The 23412-nt window shown below is 38.9% G+C and overlaps 3 protein-coding genes across 3 annotated transcripts; 2 read left to right on the forward strand and 1 right to left on the reverse strand.

Annotated features, from left to right (window-relative positions):
* Nucleotides 1-7510: 7510 nt before the first annotated feature.
* On the forward strand, nucleotides 7511-8186 carry N7482_001587 (uncharacterized protein; the record flags this gene model as incomplete). Its single annotated transcript, XM_056683712.1, is given in 4 exon segments — nucleotides 7511-7612; nucleotides 7637-7738; nucleotides 7757-7878; nucleotides 7937-8186. 4 exon segments carry the CDS (start codon nucleotides 7511-7513, stop codon nucleotides 8184-8186), a joined length of 576 nt encoding a protein of 191 aa, XP_056547318.1.
* Nucleotides 8187-9055: 869 nt separating this feature from the next.
* N7482_001588 (uncharacterized protein) lies at nucleotides 9056-9400 on the forward strand (the record flags this gene model as incomplete). The annotated part of the gene is made up of 1 exon (XM_056683713.1): nucleotides 9056-9400. The coding sequence occupies one exon, from the start codon at nucleotides 9056-9058 to the stop codon at nucleotides 9398-9400; it is 345 nt and encodes a 114-aa protein (XP_056547319.1).
* A 554-nt stretch (nucleotides 9401-9954) lies between these two features.
* N7482_001589 (uncharacterized protein) lies at nucleotides 9955-10673 on the reverse strand (the record flags this gene model as incomplete). The annotated part of the gene is made up of 3 exons (XM_056683714.1): nucleotides 9955-10065; nucleotides 10126-10314; nucleotides 10629-10673. The coding sequence occupies 3 exons, from the start codon at nucleotides 10671-10673 to the stop codon at nucleotides 9955-9957; spliced, it is 345 nt and encodes a 114-aa protein (XP_056547320.1).
* Nucleotides 10674-23412: the final 12739 nt, after the last annotated feature.

Here is a 23412-nt window from a genome sequence, read left to right on the forward strand (position 1 = left end):
GGCGTGAGATGCGAGCTCGGTGTCTCTACGTTGCATCGTCCTGTCCAGTCCCTGTGAACGTGGGCGATGCGTCATGACACAACGCTTGCTGGCCACCTCATCAATTACACATCTCAGCTATCGCACAGTCATGCCTCATCAGAGGACACACAGCTGTGCGTCGCTGCGTCGCTGATGTCTCGCAACGCACGGTCACCACAAGGCCTTGACTTGCTTTGTTAGGCACATCTTATGTGCCGCGTGAGCTGTTGACTGATGAAGAGCGAGCGACTCAGAGGTTCCTTCATAGTATTTTCGGGTGCTCCATCTAGTTCCCAGAAGATTGCTCATCATGCGGGGCAGACCCTAGGCCGGTGTTGCAAGGCTCATTATGCACGCTGCTTACGCCTACGTAGTTCCCTAATAAGAGCTCGATGATGTATCCTTGTAGACTGATGACTGCTATCGGTAACACAAATGCAATATACCATGCTGTTCGATGGTCGTACTACGGCAGCCTCGTCCGGGTGTGGGGCAGGGCAGCTTATAAAATGTATATACACGCTGTACGTGCATAGTGTCGTTTTGTCGAATCTAAGGCTCACCGCTGTATTCAAATTCATATGGAACCTATATTTGTGGCCGTGGAGTTGCTGAGCATTAGTTCCATATTTATTTGTATCATACGTGATTGACTTCGAACTGAACAAGTCCCATTTCTTTCATGATGTATCACTGTCATACTTTAAACCGACGGGTGTAGGCTTCATTGGTCATGTCTTTGTGAGGCCACTAGAGATATAAAAGTCACCCGTGCGAATTTGATGTCAAGGCGTCTGTAGTTTAAAATGAGAATGCTGTTCATTTTTAAGAGAGATGCGGCTAGAATATATATATACTGTACAGTATGTACCAGGAAGCTCTAGCTAACTGGATTTTTGGTGTAAGGCCTCCCACGTCAATGACATGACATATTTCTTTTTAGTACAGAGGATTTCGAAAACAGATTACCCCCCAGGCACACACACTTTCATTCCCAGCCCCTTACTAAGATTGCGCTAAGCTAATTCTGGCTAGATAAAGCCCCTTCCCGGAGGTATGACGCCGTATCATTGGCTGCGGGGGGAATCTGGAACCCGGGCGATCCGGACTAGGCGCCAAAGTGGGTCTCTGGGAGAGTAAACGTGTGTGTCTGGGGGGTAATCTGTTTTCGAAATCCACTGTACACAATTGCTAGCCATATGATAGGACTCTATCTCCTGTCCAGAAGGACTTGACAACCGCTTTTGGCCTATGAGAGAAATACAGTGCTGTGGGTGTGATCTTCCTGCAAGTCGGATGGAGCGTGCGCGAGGGATGACACACCGCCTGAGCGCCTCACTCCGTTTGACAACAACGCGTCCAGACTCAGCATTGACAGTCTGCTCATCGACTCGTCGACACTGTCATCATCGACAAATTGTTTTCAGTGCTGGTCACTAATTTCCAGTCTGATCACCGTTTCTAAGCTGGTCACCGTTTCTAAGCTGGTCACCGTTCATGAAGTCGTGCTCGATTTTTTACCAATCGCTCATTCAACTATTTACACAGCATTTCAAGTGTTCAAAAGCCGGTGAACTGTTCAAAAAGCCGGTCAACTGTTGATGAAGCCGGTTAACCGTTTAAACAGCCGGCTCAACTGTTTAGACAATCGGTCAACTGTTTAGACAATCGGTCAACTGTTTAGACAATCGGTCAACTGTTTAGACAATCGGTCAACTGTTTAGACAATCGGTCAACTGTTTAGACAACCGGTCAACTGTTGATGAGAATAGGCTCAACTGTTTACGCACGCTCATTCAACTGTTTATGAAACATGATCCATTGTTTATCAAAGAAGGCTTCAATGTTCACCATCACTGGGTCAACTGTTTACGCACGCTCATTTAAAGTTTCACGATTCTCATTCAACTATCACCATAACAGACTGGTTGCCACCATGGACTATTGATCACCGCATCTACCCGTCACCATCCACCCCAACCTCAACAGTCATCATGGGTTTCCTGACCTCTGAGACAGACGTGAAGCATGCGTTCTTGCCCAAGTGTGCTGGTATTTGACAGCCTGGACGTGTGTATATACATCCTTTACGTGTGTATACATTTCGTGAGACCAGATTCTGGACATGATACTACAATGCACGGCGAATTCGGTAACAGCAGAATGTTGGGTTTATTCGTTCTCTATACAACGCTATCTTGGAGTGAAAATAGGCCCTGGAATGCGCTCTCATGGCCCTACTGCCAGTCTCTTCGCCCGTGGCCCGAGCCTACACAAGTGAACTATCGATGTTGGCGCAGGTCTTGGCTTCTTCAACTGCAGAGCGAGAGTTGAATACTGGTCCCTAGCACTACGTAGAGGTGCCTACACTTTGCTAGAGTTCCTTAGTTTCGCAGCTTCCCCCTGCGGAGTCCCTTGATGTCGCAGCTGTCCCCTGCGGAGTCCCTTGATGTCGCAGCTGTCCCCTGCAGAGTCCCTTGATGTCGCAGCTGTCCCCTACGGAGTCCCTTAATATCGCAGCTGTCCCCTGCGGAGTCCCTTGATTTCGCAGCTGTCCCCTACGGAGTCCCTTAGTGTCGCAGCTATCCCCTACGGAGTCCCTTGGTGTCGCAGCTGTCCCCTGCGGAGTCCCTTGATGTCGCAGCTGTCCCCTGCGGAGTCCCTTGATATCGCAGCTGTCCCCTGCGGAGTCCCTTGATTTCGCAGCTGTCCCCTGCGGAGTCCCTTGGTGTCGCAGCTGTCCCCTACGGAGTCCCTTGGTGTCGCAGCTGTCCCCTGCGGAGTCCCTTGGTGTCGCAGCTGTCCCCTGCGGAGTCCCTTGATGTCGCAGCTGTCCCCTGCGGAGCATACTTGATAACGCAGAGCCCGCGCTGCGGGCAAGCGCAAGTCTGGCACCACTGGGCTCAAAGAAGCAACAGTGTGCGGACCAAGTCGTAGCATATCCAAGTGGCTATGGAGACTGCAATCGAAGTCGGCAGATAAGAGAGTAACACCATGACACGTGGGAGTGTGAGGAGGGCCCATGACACATGGGAGTGTGAAGAAGGCAAGTCCTGATTTTTTTTGGGCTGGAAATCTGGCGCGTTTTATCTCACTTCGGCTACGTTTCTTCGTAGAGACCGTCTGCGAAGATTAATAGGGACGGCCACTGGTTTTTGAGGGGTGTTGAAGTGTTTAAACAGGCGTTGAAAAAGTCTTTCAAGAATTTCTGGCCAAAAGACGCACGTCTCAACGACTCACGGCCGGCCTCATTTTGCCAAGAGGGACTGTCCCTTGGTTCCATGAAAGGCGACCATCTAGACTCTTCATTCCTGCGGTGGGTTACATTGGCAACTGTACCACAACTGGTGAACAAACGTTGAATCCGAGGATTTTGACGCTACGGTAATCATTGCGCAATGCATCAAGTTTAGCCAGATGGGCTACTGCAAAGCGTTGAAAGAGGGCTCAACGAATTGGCCATGAACATACAATCACCGCGCCTACAGTGGCTAAACCAGAGCATGCGATGTGCATGTTGATGAAAGCGCACTAAACTCAACGGTGTAGAAAAAATGCCTCGTCTTGAGCAAAGCAACTTTTGTCTAGATTGGCCTTGTTATGATGTTGATTATTGGTTATCAACCGTGTAGGAAAATTCCATCTTGAGCGAGAATGAGGCGGGCAGAGGAGAGATTTTGCACACGCCGGCTGCAGACCTGCTGCTCCCTCCTACCTTTTGCATCATCAACTCTGCATCAAGGCCGAGTGTCTACAGTTCACCTCGGTGACCACGCAAGCTGTAAGCATCCGATTGCTTTCTCCGCCGAACGAAAATTAAGCCCTGATGCAATATGCGCTGTTCCTATTACCCGATATGGCGATCCCCAAAGTCTCTCTAATCTGACAGAAGACACCACAGAGGACGATACTTCTTATGAGACAGACTGCTGCATACTCCCAGATGAGGCAGCCCAATGGGCAGAGTCAAGGAAGATGCGCACGACTGACCTTGGGGCCAAGATTTGAGGAGAAGCAGTGCCACACCGAAAAAGTGATGCATTGAGAACTGCAACATGGTCCTTTCGCAATCCACCGCAGAGTGAATGTCAAGAGTCTTGACTGAGAGCGAGATTTGGCCTGCATGCTACTCCTACCAGACTAGACGATCGAATGAAGGCGTGTTCTCGAGTCGCCTACGCTGCGGACACCATCTAGAATTATGCTAGATTCTAGCCAAACAAGCTCGTGGAATGAAAATTTGTGGTGACCTGGAGGGACTGCTATGACCAGTAATTGTGGAGATGATAGCAAGAGTAGAAATGGCTACGGCGGCGGGAGAAGGACCGGGTGAGCGCCTCAGTGATAATTTCCATTGTGATCAGAGATCAGACTATTGTAATGAATTTCACATCTCTACTCAATATCTCTCACGTATCTTAGCACTGCGCTCTGTCACTGATAATATGCAGCCTTCGACAAATCGACGACATCACTGCCAAGGAAATAAGATACCGAATCGGTCTCCGGTGTAGAACGGGCCCGTTCCTCGACCAGCTGGTTCAGACCGACGCAGCCCATGTGCCTATTAAGGTTTGAGGTGCCGGCCGATCTGATCGTCCCGTTTCCAGTTCTCATCGTAGATACTGATCTTACTCAGGTCGATTACCTAGTCTTAGATATCGCGCAAGCTCCTGATCAGAAGGGCAACAGCCATTTGACCACAGCAAGAACATCTTCTAGATTGTTCCTTTGCCTTTGTAATAGACGCTTGTCGCAGGGCAAAACCGAGGATCTGCGGGTACCCTTGCGAGACTTTGGCTGATTGGCAGTCAATTTTGACCCACCAGGCTGCGGGCCCTGCTCCTTCTATTCCAATTTAGCGGTCCCGCAGACACGTTTAGGCCCCTGTCTCGAGCAATCTAGATTGGTTCGACACCTGCTGAGGAATTAAGGGACCTTGCCTGATGCGGAGAAGCCGTGAATGTCATTATGACTCAAAGTACCAGGAGTCGGGTTCCGCCTCGCTTGGCCAATCAGATGCCAGTATGTGCTTCCAGAACGTTTCGATCACTTTCCATGTAGGGCAAGACCCACCGCGGATGTAACAAGCCTGGACCACGAGCCATGGTAACTCCTTTTTAGTAAATGATCCGTTCTGGGCTGGGGCAGATGAAGAGTCCTGATCGAACTTACGATTTGGCTCTTGAACTTCGTCTGGGTATGTATATTAGTACTTAGGGCCAACTCGGTGACGTATATGTATTCTGACATGTTCTTTGAGTTCTTCATCAGATGAGACACCCGATACCTGAAACAGACTAGAAGTAGATTAGTGGTGATTAAAGACATGCGAGCGCCAGTTCCGATAGAGAGACAGTACGAAAGTTGTGGTTCTATGTTATACTCAGTTTGCCTCTTCTCCAGAAGAGCTACAATGAGGCTATTCTTGCCGAAAATGCCCCCTTTCCCTTGTAGTGCTCTTGAAAACAGTTAGGCTTGGGTTGGGCTGGCGATGGTGTGACTATTTATTGCCAGTGTGCCCGCGACTTTCCTTGCGCTTCCTCAACATCGATCTGTATCTTGCGTCAGTTACATTCATTGACTATAGTGGCCTAAAGACCTTATGATGACGAGGGCTTCGCGAACTGACCTTTTTCGTCTGGTCGACCGATATTCTTGCTTCTGTACCTGTTTAATTGCCCGACTGTATATGTTAGAGATGATAGACTCGTGGATGATGTAGGATTGCAATGTAAATAGCGAAAAAGTACTCACTGGGGGCTGAAGGATCGAGTTTGTTCATTCTGCCTAGAATGAGACGATCCTGTTGACTTTGGTCTTTCGGTAGAAGCGAATCGAACCTTCCGTTTATGTCTGCCTTCCGGCTTCGTGACTAGTGACCGTATATGATTACGCTCTGCTCGGGTGAGCCCCAGCTTCTGGCGAGGAATTTTCAAAGGTGTCGAGGAGCTTGCTGGTTCTGAGGGGCAGGTTTCGCTCTCTGAGTCATCGAGCGACTTTTTGTAGGCTTTTAATATTTCATTGAAACGATCATTAGAACTATTCTTGTCGTACTGCACTATTGTGAACACAGGAATTTTGGTGGAGTTGAATATGATGGCTGTCAAAGATCCGGTTGTCTGAAAAAGAAAGAAGAGAAATTGCCGTCCACTTCTTTTAAACTTGTCAGCATGTGAAATCTTGGCAATCCCGGTAGAATTTATGATCTGCTACACGCTCGACCATGGCATCCCTCGGCGCCCGGCCTGAGTACTGGTTACTATCAATTTGGGTGGGTTGGCGAAGCTGCGCCGAAGTCAATTCGTAAGCGTACCGCGGATCCCATAATTTGGAATGCTCTACTATAAGTGTCGGCCTCCCAGGAAGTATCCTTTACAATTCTTGGAAAGTGAGAAGTCTGAAGGACACGGAAAATATCTATCTTTCGAATCTACTATATTTATTGGACTGAGCTTAAACTATACTAGTAATCTCTTCTTATGACCTACCGTTGCTATGAGAAAGAGGTAGGTGGGGCTTTTGTAAAGGCGAAGTCACAGTAGAATAAATGACTGACAGAGTTGTTGTCCTAGTTACCCGCAGTTAGGGATTCAAGGCATTTGACAATCTGCTACTATTGCTAGCAATTTTCGATCGTTGGAAATTTGCCGTAATGGGGTAGTAAAGGTACGGATAGGCAAGGCTAGGACTAATTGAGCTTCGAGATCGTTAAAATGAAGGTGGAAATAGAATCGAAGATATGAAGTACCAAGAATATGATTCTTTGTTTTTACGTCGATGAACTACGGGTTGAGATCACGCAGGAGCGGTAGCGATACAGGATTATAGGTCTACGGAATGTAAGATGGTAGAGCCAAGGCTGGTTACCTTTAGTCTTTGACCTATCGCGATCACGATTGGCCAGAAAAATTCTACTGTTCAACAACGTTTGCTTTGATGTATATTCCTGAGACTGCTGGGGCGAAAATTTTAAAGCTTCTATGGATATGATACCGACTCGCGGAGTTATGGACACAACAGGGTATCGTATTTTAGATAATCTCGGAGATGCTGAGACACTTCTTTAAAATTTCAAAGCGGCATGGATGTCAATATTTTACTTGGTTGAATTTATGTTGGCCCTATTATAAGAGACCCTCCTTAGTTTTTCTGTTTGTAAGACTGGGCCGCTGGATTGAGAGACAGACTAAATCGACTCTAGAAAATGACTCCGAGTGACTATTGAAACGTACTGACCTAAAGCGACTTAGGAACTTGAACTCTCTTTATCTATAAGATCAGTACGGGGTTATCGTACTATATGAATGTGAAAGTACTATAAATCTAGGAAATCCACGCTGACTTATGCCTTTACCCTCGATTGGAAATTCATCGGCAACATAGACGTCTTCAAATGAAGCCTGCTATGTATAAACCTGTGAAACCAAGCGTCTATGTCCTATGGGCGAAGCCTGTACATATACGTAGCCTCCCGAATGAGGAATGTATGTCGCTCAAGGCAAGCAGTTATTTGCCTACTCGCTGTATCAATAAGACTCCCTATGCGAAAATACTTAGAGAAGAGGAGGAAATGGATTTTATCTTCAACGTTACTATCAGTGCGGCTAACTAGGCTTTGCTCGCTGGCTACCTGGTCGTTCTAGGTACGTTTACCTCTCTTCAAAGCTCTGATCAGGTAGAATATGCCTTACAAGCCAACAAAGCCGGTCGAACAGTATTGCACACGATCTAGAATCCTCTATTGCTCTCCATTTCCTGTTATCTCCTTCTCGGAGGCCTTACAGCTTTCGGATGGCTTTTGCATTTTGCGAAACTCAGAAGCAATTACATATGGTTGATTAATAGGCTTTTTACGTAAGTTACTGCACCACTCGCACTACAACCAGGGTATCTGAAGCTGATTCATCAATAGGCCGATTTCGCTAAACGCCGCCGCTGGGCTATTGACTACAATTATTAACGTCTGCGCATCTCAGGGGGGAGATTGGTCTGTAATGGCCATTGTTACCACTGTCGCTACTGGGGCGACTCTTACTATCTCTCTGGCACTGTTGTGTTTCTATAAATTTCACCTTCTAGAAAAGATCAACGAGATGACACGGTCTTCACTTTTGTTTTGCCTTCGTCGAGGCCAGAATTGTGAGTCGAGGGGCTGGTATTAATTTGAGCAGGATTGACGAAGAAGATTGAAAGGAATTAGTAAGGTTGTTCTCTGAACTGTTTTCGTATTGTCATTTGAAGTTCAGAGGAACAAACCACTATGGAGATACAGCATACTGTGTGAATGCTGAAGATTTCGTATTAGATGCAATATGATGTATGATGTTCTTGCTATGCTATTTGCTACAAACACCTTGTTTCGTACTGCTCCTTAATGTCAAGTCCGATTTTCGAAAGTGTAGACCAAGCAATGAAAGGTGTTGCTGTCTTATCATGAGCCTTGCCTTCCAGAGGGCATAGTCATAGTGCTGGCAGAGTTGTGAATAACACATGTCAATCCTACGCAGCCTTTCAAAAAGCAAACAGTGAAAGGTCTGAAAGAATAAGAAAATGAAGAAAATTTCTCACGAGAAAGCTGGCTAGCCCAACGTTGACTACTCGACAAATTTGAGAAACGAATTTACTTTCATCGTTCTCAATTTTATGCCACAAGCAAGCTCTACCAAATCGTAGCTTCTGCAACAGTTGGGATATGGTGCTGAAAGATGTTGATCACTGGTGAACGAATACTGTAGTTAGGACAATGCGCAGTATTATGTATTTATTCAAATATTCTAGCATTTCTCAACTGATACTTGATTGTCCCAGTCCAGAAGCCAACTTAAAATCGAGTCCCGTACCAAAACTTGAACAGACGCACTCACCCAGTCTCGACCTACTGAGTCCGGCCACATATTTATATAAATTTTAAGTACAACATTACCCTAGAGTCGTTCCACGTCCATTCGGTCTATAGTCGAGTCTAAGTTGGTATCCCTCAAAATCCCCCAATGTTCGGATCAAGTCGACGTCTAACTTATCTATCATCAGAATGTTGCCATGCGGCAACGATATCATCAGTGGGGCTTCCATCGCATGTACCGAAAACAACATTGCTACGCCTAAAGACCCTGACACAGCTGCAGAGCTACATTGGAATACTGCCGATCTGCCTTTGTCATTGATCATTCCCACATTCGACCTGCCAACTCTGAGCGTACCTGCTGTCACCACTGCATCCTATGCCGGTGGTCAAGGTGCACCTACAGCGACAGTAACCGCCCCCAGTGCAACAATGGAGGAATCAGCTGGAAAAGCCGGCTTCGAAATCTCACGACTCTGGAGACTCTGCTTGACTTTACTTCTCATCAATCATGTCTTTCTCTGGGGTCAGTGATAGCTTGCGTTTGAGTATGAGCCATGTGGCAATTTGGAAGCACCGAGTCTACATGAATCGTGAGGAGTCCGAGTCATATAGCGGCGAACACAGAGAACTATGAGAAAAACTACAAAGTAACAAGCCCAGTGTCGATGATGTTTCAGATAAATGCAGAGGTTTTAGCAATTTCAGGATTTTATAAGAAATCAGACGTATTCTACCATGAATGGGAAAACTCGGAAAAGCATACGGTACTAAGACAGGTGCGCGCTTGGTACAAGATAAATAGAAGTGCGCCATGCATCACAGGACTCAATGTGATATAAGGCTGGATTTGATCAGGAACAAATTGCAAGATCGAATTTCACTTCGACCTCTCGACTGTGCAATCTATAACAATTTGGTTCCCAACGAAATTAGAGATCATAAATCGAAATTAAATGTAAATCAACGTGCAGTAACACATCTGATGGAGAAATCAATGCTCGTAGGATCAAACTTTGCATGTCGGTTGTGCTCACTCATGAGCCTTGAGAACGATTGTTTGCTGGCCCTACCATATCATGAGCCTCTCACATCTCATCATCTTCCCACGAGTACCACAGAACAAGATACTTGGTGACAGGTTGGCCATTCTGCATGACCGACTGTCGCGCAATTGTTTTGATTGGAATCTTTCCGTCCTATCATGAGATGTTCACTAGGTCAGCGATGTTATTGAGAATAGATCGCGATGCACTTACCTGAACACCAAATTCTCCCTCAGCTCGCGAAGACCCATGGAAAAGATATAAAACATCCGATGAATCATGCGAGGTGTATGACAATCTCTCTGAATCCGAAGCGATGAAATCACGGTCGTCACTTGTCTCCGAGGGTACCGTAGAGGATTTCTCGGAAGGGACAGAATAGGTGTCCGTGCCCTCTGACTCCTAATTCAAAAGAACATTCTTAGGGCTGGTTATGATGGCTGACAAAACAGTAATCTTGAAGGGATTGGCTGGGGTGTCAATGCTGAAAGGATGACTAGAATTGATGGGTCTTTGCAAAGCTTTATGCAGCCCGGTGTCTGGAAAGAATATCTTTCAAGGGAGTTGAATTATACGAATGGGAATTTCGAGTAAAGATTTCGTATCTGTTACATCTTTGTTAAGTAGTATTTTAAGTTCTCAACAGGCTGGAGTCTTGAGTTATCGAATGTAAAGTGAAGAGTCCTTCTTAAAATTCTGACCATCTTCATCTTTACCATATTCAACGCCTTGACTAGGATGAGTGATGCTTCGGTTTTCATGTTATTGAGCGGGGGTTTGTTGTGTTACGTGTCACTTACATATATGCCCGTAGACACGTATATTATATATGCATGCACGTTATTCCAGCCCTTATGATTATTTTGGTAGCTGGTATATACTATATAGCTCTTTGAGAAAAGGATTGTGTCTCCGAATTCAATGATGATACAGAAAAAGAAAAGTGATTGTGGTGGTGCGAGAAGGCCCCCGGGATTGGCCAAATGAAATAAACAGACCAAGCAAATACTTCTCGCATAACTTTATGATTAGCTACACATTCCACTTTCACTTCGCCTGGAATGACGATACCTTTTGATAAGTACTCTAGTAATCGTAAAGGGCTGCCACCGTTACTAGGATCGTACATCTCGATTCTCATTCTCAACTATGGCCTTCGGCAACGCAACTTGCCCATCGTGAGACAATTCTATCCTTTATGAAGGACTAATGGTCCCAAGGATTGAACCATATTGCCTTTTCATTTATTTATTCACTGGGGCCCTACGTCCTGAAAACAGCCAATTGAGTCGTTCGTTCCACCTCGGAACTGGCAGATTTCTTGAACGTAAGATATAGAATGGAAGGTAGATGTAGTCGAGATTTTCAATTAGACCTTGGATTTAATCGTCTAAATGATAGTCGTACTTCGCAGGATGGCATAACGGCTTTGGGTGGCCTTTGGTATTTTACAGTATCATGACGCATGGTCGTCATTAATGACCAATCAGTACAATACCAATACAATGTCGTTTCTGCCGGCACTAAGTGAGATGTAGATAGACCGGGCAGAAACAGATGCTGAGTAATTTTCTGCCGTATTAATCCTCGGACATGGAATCTGGACTACTGGCAGAATAATGAAGGGTAGAATTCTGCCGGAATTATAGATTGAACGAAGGATAGTTCTGCTGTTCTGCCATTCTGCTTGAATTAGCAAGTATTGTTACCTCAGGCTTCAAGCCGGTCCATGGCAGTGCACGACACCTCCTGTCCAGACAGGTATTGGCAGAAATATGGCGAGTATTTGATGATTATATAAACTGCATACTTTTTTGATTACATACAGTTGGAAATTCAAGAGCATAGCGTTCAAAGACTAGTAATAATATCTAGAATAGACCTCCGCAATGGGCCAGGTTGGGCCTATTGACTAGGCCCGAAGCCCAGCCCATTTACGGGTTGGGGCGGGTTGGGCTATGGGCTTTGTGGGCCGATGCGGAGGTCTAATCTGGAGGGAATGCGATAGGAATAGCTTTTTTGATGTCCTCAGATGAGATCTTTCTTGCTCTAGCACTTTGACTTCGAATAGTGGCATTTGAAATTTGTCTTGTTGCGAGACAATTAATTATTTAGATATGAGGCTGGCATAGAGAAGGAACAGAGCCACGCCCATGGAAATAACTCCTAAAGTGGCTACACAATGTAGCCTCCTTGCGTTCAGGAAACCCATACGCACCTTTTGAGTCCTACGCAGATCATATTTTCGATCATCCTGTCTCTTTGTGTATACAATATCCCTGACAGATTCGAGATGTAACGCCGAGCTTTCTAGAGATTGCTCTTTTTGACTGATGATTGGCTGTGCCAAGACCAGAATCAGATAGGTCAACGCAGATCAGTACAAATGCTTGAATGATTGAAGGGCAGCTCGTGTCCGAGGGTTTGCGAGCCTGTGTACATGCTCGTGTTAGCAATGGTACTGTAAGATAAAATTGCCATTAAGGAAAGACTTAAGTGAGCGGGCTCGCTCTAGACGCGCGTTAGCCTTGGTATGTACTCAATCGACTTTGGATGAATAAGACGTCAAACGCTGGTGAGTTTGTAGATGGCATTGAGAAGATCTTGTCGGTCAATTTGCCTTCGCTTACTTTAATGTTCGTGCGTTTTTACTAGCGATAAAGTGTTCGATCTAATCCTTAAGAAGTAGTCTTTATCAAATTCTAGTTGTTATAGGAGGCTTTATTCTTGATATACAATCGAGTTGTTACTATGTGTTTACCTTACTTCTTTCACCGTTTATGTCTCGAGCTGCGGGCGTAAATGACTGTTGGCCTATAGGCCTTGGATTTAATGTAAAGGACAGTGGAAGAGGAACGCTTAAGGAGTAAACCAGTTGATGATCTAATTCTTTTAACGCGACACTTAAAAGATACGAGTTACTTAAGACCGTTGAGAGAAGAACAACCTAGAGAAATCTGTAACAAAAATTGAGACTACTTAATTTGAACTGGCTAGCTCCTTTTACTTCTTTTTCTTTCCTTCATCGGAAAATATATCAAAGAAATTATTCTATTCGCTGTCAAAGGCAACTCTACAATAACTACCACTCCAAACACCCGACCAAGTCGATCTGGTTCGAGCAGGAAAGCAAAGCGCCAGAAACAATATCGCCGTAAATCAAGTCTTATAAAGAAAGCATGCGAATATAGCAAGATGTATAACGCAGATGTCTGTCTGGGTATACGTCTCCGTAAAACGGGCTAAGTGTTCATTTTCTCAGCGGACGCTTCCGGATTTTAGGCCTTTCTTCGTTCTGAACTGGTAAGTTGGCTATAAACGTCTAATATGAAAGATAATTGACTTCCCTAGGCTTCGCGTTATCCGAGGCCGAAACTAGTGACGGATTAAGATCTCGCTGTGCTTTAAAGCGCTTGCCTTACGAAGGGATGTAAGATATAAAGAGTCGCGACGTGCTAACATAGTGCAGATCTTGGGGATCTGTGCTTCTAAATTGAACCGTGGGAAGATTTGGGCCTTTAGAGCGGGGCTAGGCAATGGTATCGTGTCGATTCTTCTCACCTTCGAGAAGTCTTGGACGAACGTTGCTCTTACTCCCTATCGTACAAAACTGGCGGTTGTGTTGGTCCCTTGCCTCTGATATCAATGTCGCTGAGCCCAGTCTCATTTGACTTACTAGTCGTTGCTTTTGATTGAATATCGTTTCTTACTAGTAAGTCTGGCCACAATCTCTAGCGGCCTTTAGATAAAGTCTTGCTTGGCCTGTGCCCATATCCTCCCCTCCAGGGTTGTGAATGGAGGATCATTGACTTCGATAGCTACAAAATTTCCTAGATTGTCGTCCTACAGTTGCTCTTCCTTTTATCTATTCTAAATTGGTACCCCGAACGGATATTAAGTAGAATCCTAGAATAATGTCAAACTTCGCAAGTTACCTATAAAACGATCGACAACTCAAGATACGTAGTTATGTAGTTCGTTACTGTACAAAATTACGTATTAGCTACAGGCTCAGAAGCATTGCTGCTTGAAATATTTGCGATATAACCAATACTTAAGAAAAACATTAAAATACATAAACTTATGAACCTAAAATCATTCGAATAAATATATTGATTAAGATCTCAGTCTGTTTGATCGGCGTAACGGAGGCCTTTTGAGGGCTTTCACGTGACTAGGTCGTTTTTTCTCTTCCTTCCCTCTATATATTAGCTGCTCTATTTAGCACTTTCTCCGAGATAAGCGTTTCACCTATTGTGATCGAGACTTCGACTCTAGCGCAGAAGCGGGTTCTGCTAACTTTGCCGTACTCCTCGTTGATTATCTTATTGTAGGTTTAGCTGACTTAGGGTAAGAATATCCACTAGAGGGCGATAAACCTCTAGTATCTGGCTAGGTCGGCAAATTTATCGCAACGGGGATAGGATGTGCCTTAAATAAGCGTAGGTCAATGTTTTACATCTCGAAGTCGACGGAAGAGGCGGGAGTCTTAGTCTTTTATCGATTTCTAGATACTAGAGACGCTTCTTTGGATAAAACGTCGCTATAGCTAGTTTGTGATGCCTATAGGAGATAAGACAATTTAATATTGATATTATATAAATATTAAGTAGAAGTATAAGCTAGAAATTCGGTAATATCGCTAAACGGGGGAACCTCGCGATAGGTTTCCTAATTATAGCTAATTCTATCGTACGTATAGACTAGATGTGTATTAATTAGGTAGCGATGAAGAGAATCCTGTCGATTAGGAGGGAATTTATACGGAAGGGGGTTCGATGATAATTGACGAGATAGACTATAGTAAATTATGTATATATTAGTTATATAATTTAAAGTGTCTCCCTCGAAGGGCGGCGATTCTTCTAGTTAATTAAGGAAGTCGTCGTCTTTATCGTTAATATTCTAATTGACTCGATTACCTCGCCTATTCGGTTCGGAAAGCCGTAATAGCGTAACTATATCCCTAGTGACCTAGATACGTCGAGCGAGTAGCCTACCTTTATTAAAGTCCTCTGTATCGGGTCCGTAGAAGTTTTCTACTAGGCGTACCCGCTTAGTAAATATATAATCTAGAGTAGGCAATTCCTAGCTTTTATTACGAGAGTTTTTATCTTCCGGAGCTTTAGTAGAGGCTTCGTTAGTATTGCCGAGGAGTTACTTTATCTGTCTGTCGATTTCTAGTACGGGCGTATTTTAGAAATAGTCTTTCCTAGCTGCCTCTCGTGTGTCGGTCGCTAGCCTCTTTCGAAGTTAAGCTATTTTTTTCTTGATATCCTGATATTTTTAGTAGAGGTATAGAAAGGGAATTCGAGCATTTTTGATAGTACCGGCTAGGGATCGTATTTCCGCCCCGAGCTCTCTCTGCTTACGTCTAAGCTATAAGATATCCGGATTCTAGCGAATAGTACGCTTATATGTGTTGGTAAGCTCAGACGGAGTATTAATATCCCTTTTTCTGAGCATGCTCCCTACGAAACGATGTAGGTCTTCTTGAGATGGCCGAAGAAGAACGATATACTAGAGATCGCGTCCGATGAATTGTGACTGATAATGCCTTTCGAAGACGGCGTCGCCGGACTGACTAAGCACCCTTTGCCGCTCCTGGCTAGTAAAGTTCCCTAGAAACTGCTAGTCAAGATCGAGAAGACAAGATTTTTATCGTTTCTGCGTACGAAGAACTTACGATTGACTTTATTTGCCGTCTAACGGCGAAAGTTATAATATCTAATATCGTCTTCGAATTTAGCATCCCGGCCTAGCTCTTTAAGTGCTTGTCGACTTGATTTATATGTCATCGATAAGGATTTATAGAGTTTATAGCTATATAGAGTGCGCTTAAAGCGTCGAAGAATAGGCGTGTTTAGAACTTCGGGCTTCTAGCGGAGGGGAACGGATAAACTGTGCCTAGGAACTTGCAGCCGCTAGATAAGCTCTGGTGTGAGCTCTGTATTAAGAAAAGCCCTATTACGGAAAGCGAACGAGATTATCTGAGTAATCGGGTAATATACTAGTTAGTAGTTACTATATATGAAGAACTTAGTACTAAAAATAACTATAAGCGCTATATTAATTAAAAATGAATCTAAGGTACTTTTGTATACTTATCTATTAGTACCTTCCGGTCGACCTTTAAGATTACGGAACTCTATGATAGTATAAAGAACGTTACATTTACTTTAAGGATCTCTTAAGTAGAAAAGCTTAATATTACGATAGCAAACTAAGTCTAGAAGGTCTTTTAGAGATATAAACTTCGGAAGATCACTTTTAAACGTATAGGTTCGTTTGCGTTTACTAAGGGAGGTGTGAAGGATTACGTATTGGTCTGATATAGGGAAGCGTTGATATTAAAAGTGGTTATGTTATTCTTTATTATCACTCGGTATCGTTATTCCCTAATAAAAGAGAGTGTCCCGTTTCCTTTTAATCTAAATCGGTAAGATTTAGTCTTTAAAAAGAAGAACGGCTGAACTGTATTATAATTATTTTATTATCTATTCGCTATCGATTCTTTACCTGATCGATAGGCCTTCTACCCTAATAAGTAGTAAAATCGTTATAATTTCTAAATCTTCTTCTTCGATTACCTAAGAAAAAGATAGCCCTACTATTATCGAACCTCCGACCGGTAACCTAGTAAAGTGCTAGGTAGAATAATCGCGAAAATCTAGCGTTAGAACCTATTAGTAAAACTAGTAATATTACTATAATTAGCCTAGAGTTATCCGAAGAAACTATAGGTTCGGATATTAATCGAATTAATAAAGAAATAAGATAGATTCGATCTCGAATTAATTTACTTAAATAATAAAAAAGATTAAAGGAAAGACTCTAAGATCTTCGAATATAAATCCGAGAGTTAGACAGTCGCGAATTATTACCGAAAAGTCCTCCTTCCTCTAATAAAAGAAGAAATAATATTAAAATTAAGAATATTCTAGTCTTTATCTATAAGTTTACTATATAATAATAATAAGACTAGTTAAATAATATAGAGTATATCTTTAAGATCTCTCTAAAACGTTTTAAGACTAATAATAAATATATTCTTAAAATAATTACCTATATAGACTAATTATATAGATAAAAATAGTACCGATATACTAAAAGAAAAGGTTTAATTAAATAGCGAAACGTTAAAAATTCTTAGAACTAATTTAAAGAATAGATAATTACCCTTATCTAAAACGCTTTTATCCTTAAGGTAGATATAAAAATTAAATATAAAATAATATAATACCGAACCGACTAAGATCTAAGAGAGTTCTATAATAAACTCGATACCTTAGAATCTTACTTTCTAAAACTCGATAAAAGCGAACTAAGCCTAAACTTCTTTACTAAGCTTAGTAATCTATTACGCTAAAAAATATTAAAATACTATTAATAGTTACCGAAAACTCGTAAAGAAATAGTCGCTATTATAATCTATTTTTAGGAAATATTTTACGTAGATTAGAAATAAAAAGCTAATAAAACTTTACCGAATCGAGGTAATTCTTCGAATCGAGGTAATTCTTCGAATCGATTTTTAAAAAGAATAAAAAGAAGATCTAGATTATCTAATTATAGAGGATCGAACTAAAATAACTAAGATAGAAATCTTTCCGATTTAAAACCGAAAGATAGCCGAAACCCTATTAGAAAAAATAGTAAATATTTAGTTTACTATATTTATTAAAATAACTCTTACCTTACTAATAGGTATCCTAAGTAGAATTCTTCTAAAATCTAATTACTCGAAATATACTCGGATTAAGAGAGAAACGATTCCGAGTTAAATTAAACCCTACGCCTTTAACTTAAATTCCCTAAGTAGGGATAGTTATATAATTATATATACCGATTTAAGTCTAAAATAATATCGAAACTTATATAGACCTAGATACTAGTATAGAATATAATATTATAAGTTAGTAATTTATTCGATAATATCGATTATAATAGGTAAAACTTTTAGTACTAATACTAGAAGCGATTAACCGGCGAAATATACTTTTATATAGTATTTAGAAAGTTCCTATTACTATTACTAATAGTCGAGGAACTACTAAAACTTTTAAAAGATCTTATATAGCTATTAATCGAGATCTTTACTTAGAAAGAAGTCCTATCTTTTTATTAATAACTATACTTCGAGAACTAAATATATACTTTTTACTAGTAAATTATTAGTAGTAGTTTAAAAATAAAGAAATTATTAATCTCTACCCCCGAAAATTTATAAAATTATATCGAAATTATATAACTATATTTATAGTTATAAAAACCCTAGAAGAAATCTAGCTTCTAGGAGATTAAGAAGAAGAAACAGACGATATCTATACTAAAATACTACCGGAACTATATCGATTTAAAGATATTTTTACCGTAGAAAATATAAATATCCTTCTTCCTTATAAATTAACTAACTATTTAATTCTAATTAAAAACGGAGTAGTCCTACTATATAGACTAATTTATCTACTTTCCCTTCGAGAACTAGAAGTATTATAAAACTATATCGATAAAAACCTAAAACTAGGGCGAATCTATCTCTCTAAGAGCCTTACTAGAGTACTAGTTCTCTTTATCCTAAAAAAGGATAGTAGCTTAAGATTATATATAGACTATTATAGTTTTAATAAGGTTTTAGTAAAGAATCGGTATCTTTTACCTCTTATTTCGGAAATCCTAGATAGGATTTCTAGAGCTTAATACTTTAGTAAAATCGATATAAAAAATACTTATTATCGTATTTATATCTACTTTAGAGATAAATAGAAAATAGCGTTTCGTACTCGATATAGCTATTTTAAGTATTTAGTTATATCTTTTAGCCTAACTAATATACCTACTATATTTTAAAGTTATATATATATAGCACTTTAGGGCCTTCTCGATATTATTTATATAGTATATCTTAATAATATCTTAATCTTCTCTAAAGATCGAGAGTCTTATACTAAGTATATCTATTAAGTCTTAGAATAGATACGTTAGATAGAGCTTTTTATAAAACCTTCAAAATATACCTTCTATTAAAATAAAGTAGAATTCCTTAGTTTTATTATTAGATACGAAGGCGTTTCGATAGATAAACGACGGGTAGATATTATTAAATCGTAGGAACTTCCTAATATATTTTATAATATCTAAATATTTCTTAGATTTTATAACTTCTACCGTCGATTTATCCTATATTACTCCTTTATTATACTATTTTTAATAGATTTACTAAAAGGTAGTAAAAACGGGAGAAAACCTAGTCTAGTTAAATTAAATATCTACGAAAAAATAGCGTTTCGACGCCTAATCGCTATATTTTAATTAGTATCGTTATTATAATATTTTAATCTAATAAAACCGATTAGGCTAGAAATAGATATATCGGATTATAGTATATCTAGAATTCTATCTTAGGAAAGCTAAAATAAACGCTATTACCCTATCGCCTTTTAGTTAAGAAAATTTAATAGAGCTAAATTATATTATTCGATACCGGATTAAGAGCTATTTACTATTATTTTATTATTTAAATACTAGCGACACTATTTCGAAGGTTCTTTATATCCTATTAAAGTATTATTAGATTATTAGAATCTATAAAGATTTATACGCTAAACTAAATTAATAGGGAGATAAGCTTATTAGTATATATTTTTATCTCTATTTAATTTTATAATTAAATATAGATTAGGTAAGATAAACCCTATAGATAGATTATCTAGAAAAATAAATCTAGCCCTTAAAGAAATTAAGAGCTTAGATCTATTACTCCTAATTCGGAACTATTTAGTTACCGAAACACTACCGAAATAATCGGTAGATATAGAATTATAAGGTATAACTCTATAAGGCTATTTAGCTAATAAATCCTAGCTAGTATTAGAAGATAATATATTATCTAAAGATATTCTATCTAATTAATAAAATAACCTAAATAGGTCTATAGTTAGCTAGGCTATATAGGAAGAACTAGGTTATACCTAAAAAATCCCTCTTAAATCGGTATAAAATATATACTAAGATAAGAATATATATCTAGCTAAAGCTAATACCGATCTTCGTTACCTAATTTAGCGTATTTAGGCCGAAGATAAGGAGTATTACCGCCGAGTAGCTACTATTTTATAAGAGAAAATAAGGCGAAAAGGTTAGATAATTAATCCCGAGGGATTACTCTATTTTAAAAATTACCTATATATCCTTATAGGGGAAAATTTAAGGCGTAGGCTATTAAGCCTTTACTATAAAGATCTATTAGTAGGCTATTTTAGCCGAAATAGAACTGAAACGCTATTACGTCGGAAGTTTTATTAGATAAATCTTTAGCGAGACGTCGCTAAATATATTAAAGTATATCTAATATACTAAGGGATAGCAGTACCGAGGTACTAACTATATAGTAAGCTAGAATTATTACTAATTCCTAGCTATCTATAGAGTAAAATTACTATAGATTTTATTACTAGTCTTCTAGAAATAATTTTTAAAGAAAAGATTATAGATTTAATCTTAGTTATTATAGATAGACTTATAAAAATAGCCCGTTTCTTCCCTATTTTATCCCTAATAACTATAGTAGATCTTACTAAATTATTCTATAACGAGATCGAACTTAAGTTCGGACCTCTAGATAGAATTATATTAGATAGGGGTCCGATATTTACTAGTAAGTTTTAGAGTAAGGTATATTATCTATCCTATATAAAACTAAGATTTTTAATAGTATTTTATCCGTAAACCGATAGCTAAACGGAACGGATAAATTAAATTTTAGAATACTATCTTCGTTACTTCGCTAGCGATAAATAGTTATTATAGCTAAAATTACTACAAATAGCCGAATTCGCTAGTAATAATACTATTAATATAATTTTAGGAAAGTCTCTTTTTAAAATAATATATAGCTATTTACTAGATTTTTACTTATAATTCGAGGATAAATCTATTTTAAAAGAGATCCTAGCGGTATTAGACTATATTTAGAAGCTAGAAAAACTTCGTAAAAATCTAAAAGATTAGTAGCGAAAAGCTACTAATACTTAGGCGAAATATTTTAATACCTATTATACCCTATTAATATTAAAACGTAAAGATCTTATTCGATTATCTACTAAGAATCTTAAGCTTAAAACGTCCTCTTAAAAGCTTATTCTAAAATTTATTAGGCTATTTCGGGTCTTAAACGCTATTAGAAAATAAATATATCGTCTTACGTTACTAGCTTAATACTTAAGACTTTATAATATATTCTATATATCCTATCTTAAACTATAGATAGAGTAATAGGACCGAAATAGTTATAAATTACTACTAATACCTAACCTAGAAGATAATAATAAATAGGAAGTTAAAGAAATTAAGGAAGAGAAATAATTATATAGTAAATTATATTTCTTTATTAAATAGAAAGAATAGTCCTTAGAGTATAACTAATAGGTACCTAAGGAAGATATAGATAATATAAAATCTATAGTCTCTATATTCCGTAAAAAAATTAAGAAATCTTTATCTTATTCCGAAATAGTAGTAAAAAGCTAGCTATTCTCTATTTAATTCTTATCGATTAGATTTTAATTAGCTATTAGCTATAAAAATTATTAGATATATTAAAATTTAGAAATATCTTTTGAACTAGCTACGAAAAAACCCCGAAACCCTATAGTATCTATATTAAATTTTAATAGGTTAGATATAGAATAGGCTAGTTATTATTAATATAGTATAACTAGCTAGTTACCTATATTTCTATATCTAAGGCCTCCTAGCTAATAGATAGCTCCTACGGAAGATAATCTTTAATAGCGTTACGAACGTTATTAAAGAATATCTTCTTATAAGCTACCTATATACTATATCTATTATCTACGGGGCCGATTCGGCGGTAAATTAAATCTTTATAGGCCTCGATATCCTTTTAAGAAATGCCTATAAAAAGGCGAGCTAATAGAAAAATAGTAATCTATCGGGAAATTAAGTACTAGTTATAATTAACTAAGGTTTTCTATTAAATTATTAGAGAAACCTTATAGAAAAGAAGATAATTATATATATTATTAGCTACCTTTTAGCTTTTAAATTTATATTCGTATCGATATATAGAAACTAGGGTATTAAAGCTATTATAAAGATATTATATAGTCTAAATAATATATCTTAGAAATACTAACGGATAGGTACCTATTAAGGGATCGTAATTCGGGGAAGTATTAATAACGATACTATCTTAATAAGAGACCTAAAACTCCTTAATAAACTCGAGAAGCCTAGTAAAATCTAGTCGGTCTCTAGTTATACTACCTAGGATCTTTATATAATTAGTAAAATCTAATTAATAGAGATATATAGGAGATTCTATACTACTTTATAGATTCTATAATTCTTATAATAGTACTCGTAAGACTTCGAAGTAGGATAGATTATTTAGTACTAAACTACTAAGAGTTTAGTACTATCCTACTATATAAAGATAATATAAAAATAACCTATATACTATAGTAATATAGGTAAAACTACCTTAGTAATATATAGTTTTAGACTAGCCGTAGCCTTTTTAGGTATCTTAGCTAAAAAGATATAGAAAGGTTAATAGAAAGAGAGTAGAAAAGTAACTAACTACTATAGAAAGATAGTAGTTAGAGAGGGGTATTAATAAGTAAAGAAGAAAATTTCGCTAGAAGGAAAAACCTAAAGGTTTTATAATTAATACTAAGAAAAGATAAAACGGCCGAAAAGAGATAAATCGTATTATTACCTATAAAACCTATATTATTAGAGATATATACTAGTTCGTAGAATTCTTTATTATACGAACTAGAAATATATCTAATTTATCGGTAAATTACTACCGGTCTATTATATATACGTAATTTAAAAAATTATAAATAGTAACGAACTATAACTAGAATAGAAACTTCCGGCCTAATTAGAAACTCCTATTATATAAAAGTACGCTAAAACCTTTATTTTCTAATAAAAGAAAATATCGAAATACCCCTAGATTCCTAGTAATTACTCGCCTTCTCTTATTAATCGAAAATAAGAAACCTAATAGAACTCGATAATAAAGGAATTAATATTAATACTAATTAACCTTAGGTATCTTTTACTTATATCTACTTTCGGATATAAAATATACCTAAATTAACTAAAATTCTCTATTAATATATCTCTCGCTACTAATTATCCCTATTATAATAAAATAGTCTTAAAAGGATAATAACTCTAAAAGGAAAAACTATAAATAGCCTTAGCTATATTCTTTTTCTTCTCTTTCTTACTTCTCTCTATCCCGGGGCTACGGTTCTTAGCTAATTTAATTAAGGATTAGTAGTAGGAACTTTAGCCTACGGAATTATAAAAGTAAAATAGACTTTATAACTAACACTATTATTATAAGTCTATTACTTATATAAATCGGAAGTAAAATATCCCTATTTCTCTATTATAGCTAAGGATAGCTACTATTAGAGGGGGAATAAATTATAAAGGATTACGTATTAGTCTAATATA

The sequence above is a fragment of the Penicillium canariense genome, assembly GCF_028826845.1.
Source record: "Penicillium canariense strain IBT 26290 chromosome Unknown utg000001l_segment0_segment0, whole genome shotgun sequence".
Lineage (NCBI taxonomy): Eukaryota > Fungi > Ascomycota > Eurotiomycetes > Eurotiales > Aspergillaceae > Penicillium > Penicillium canariense.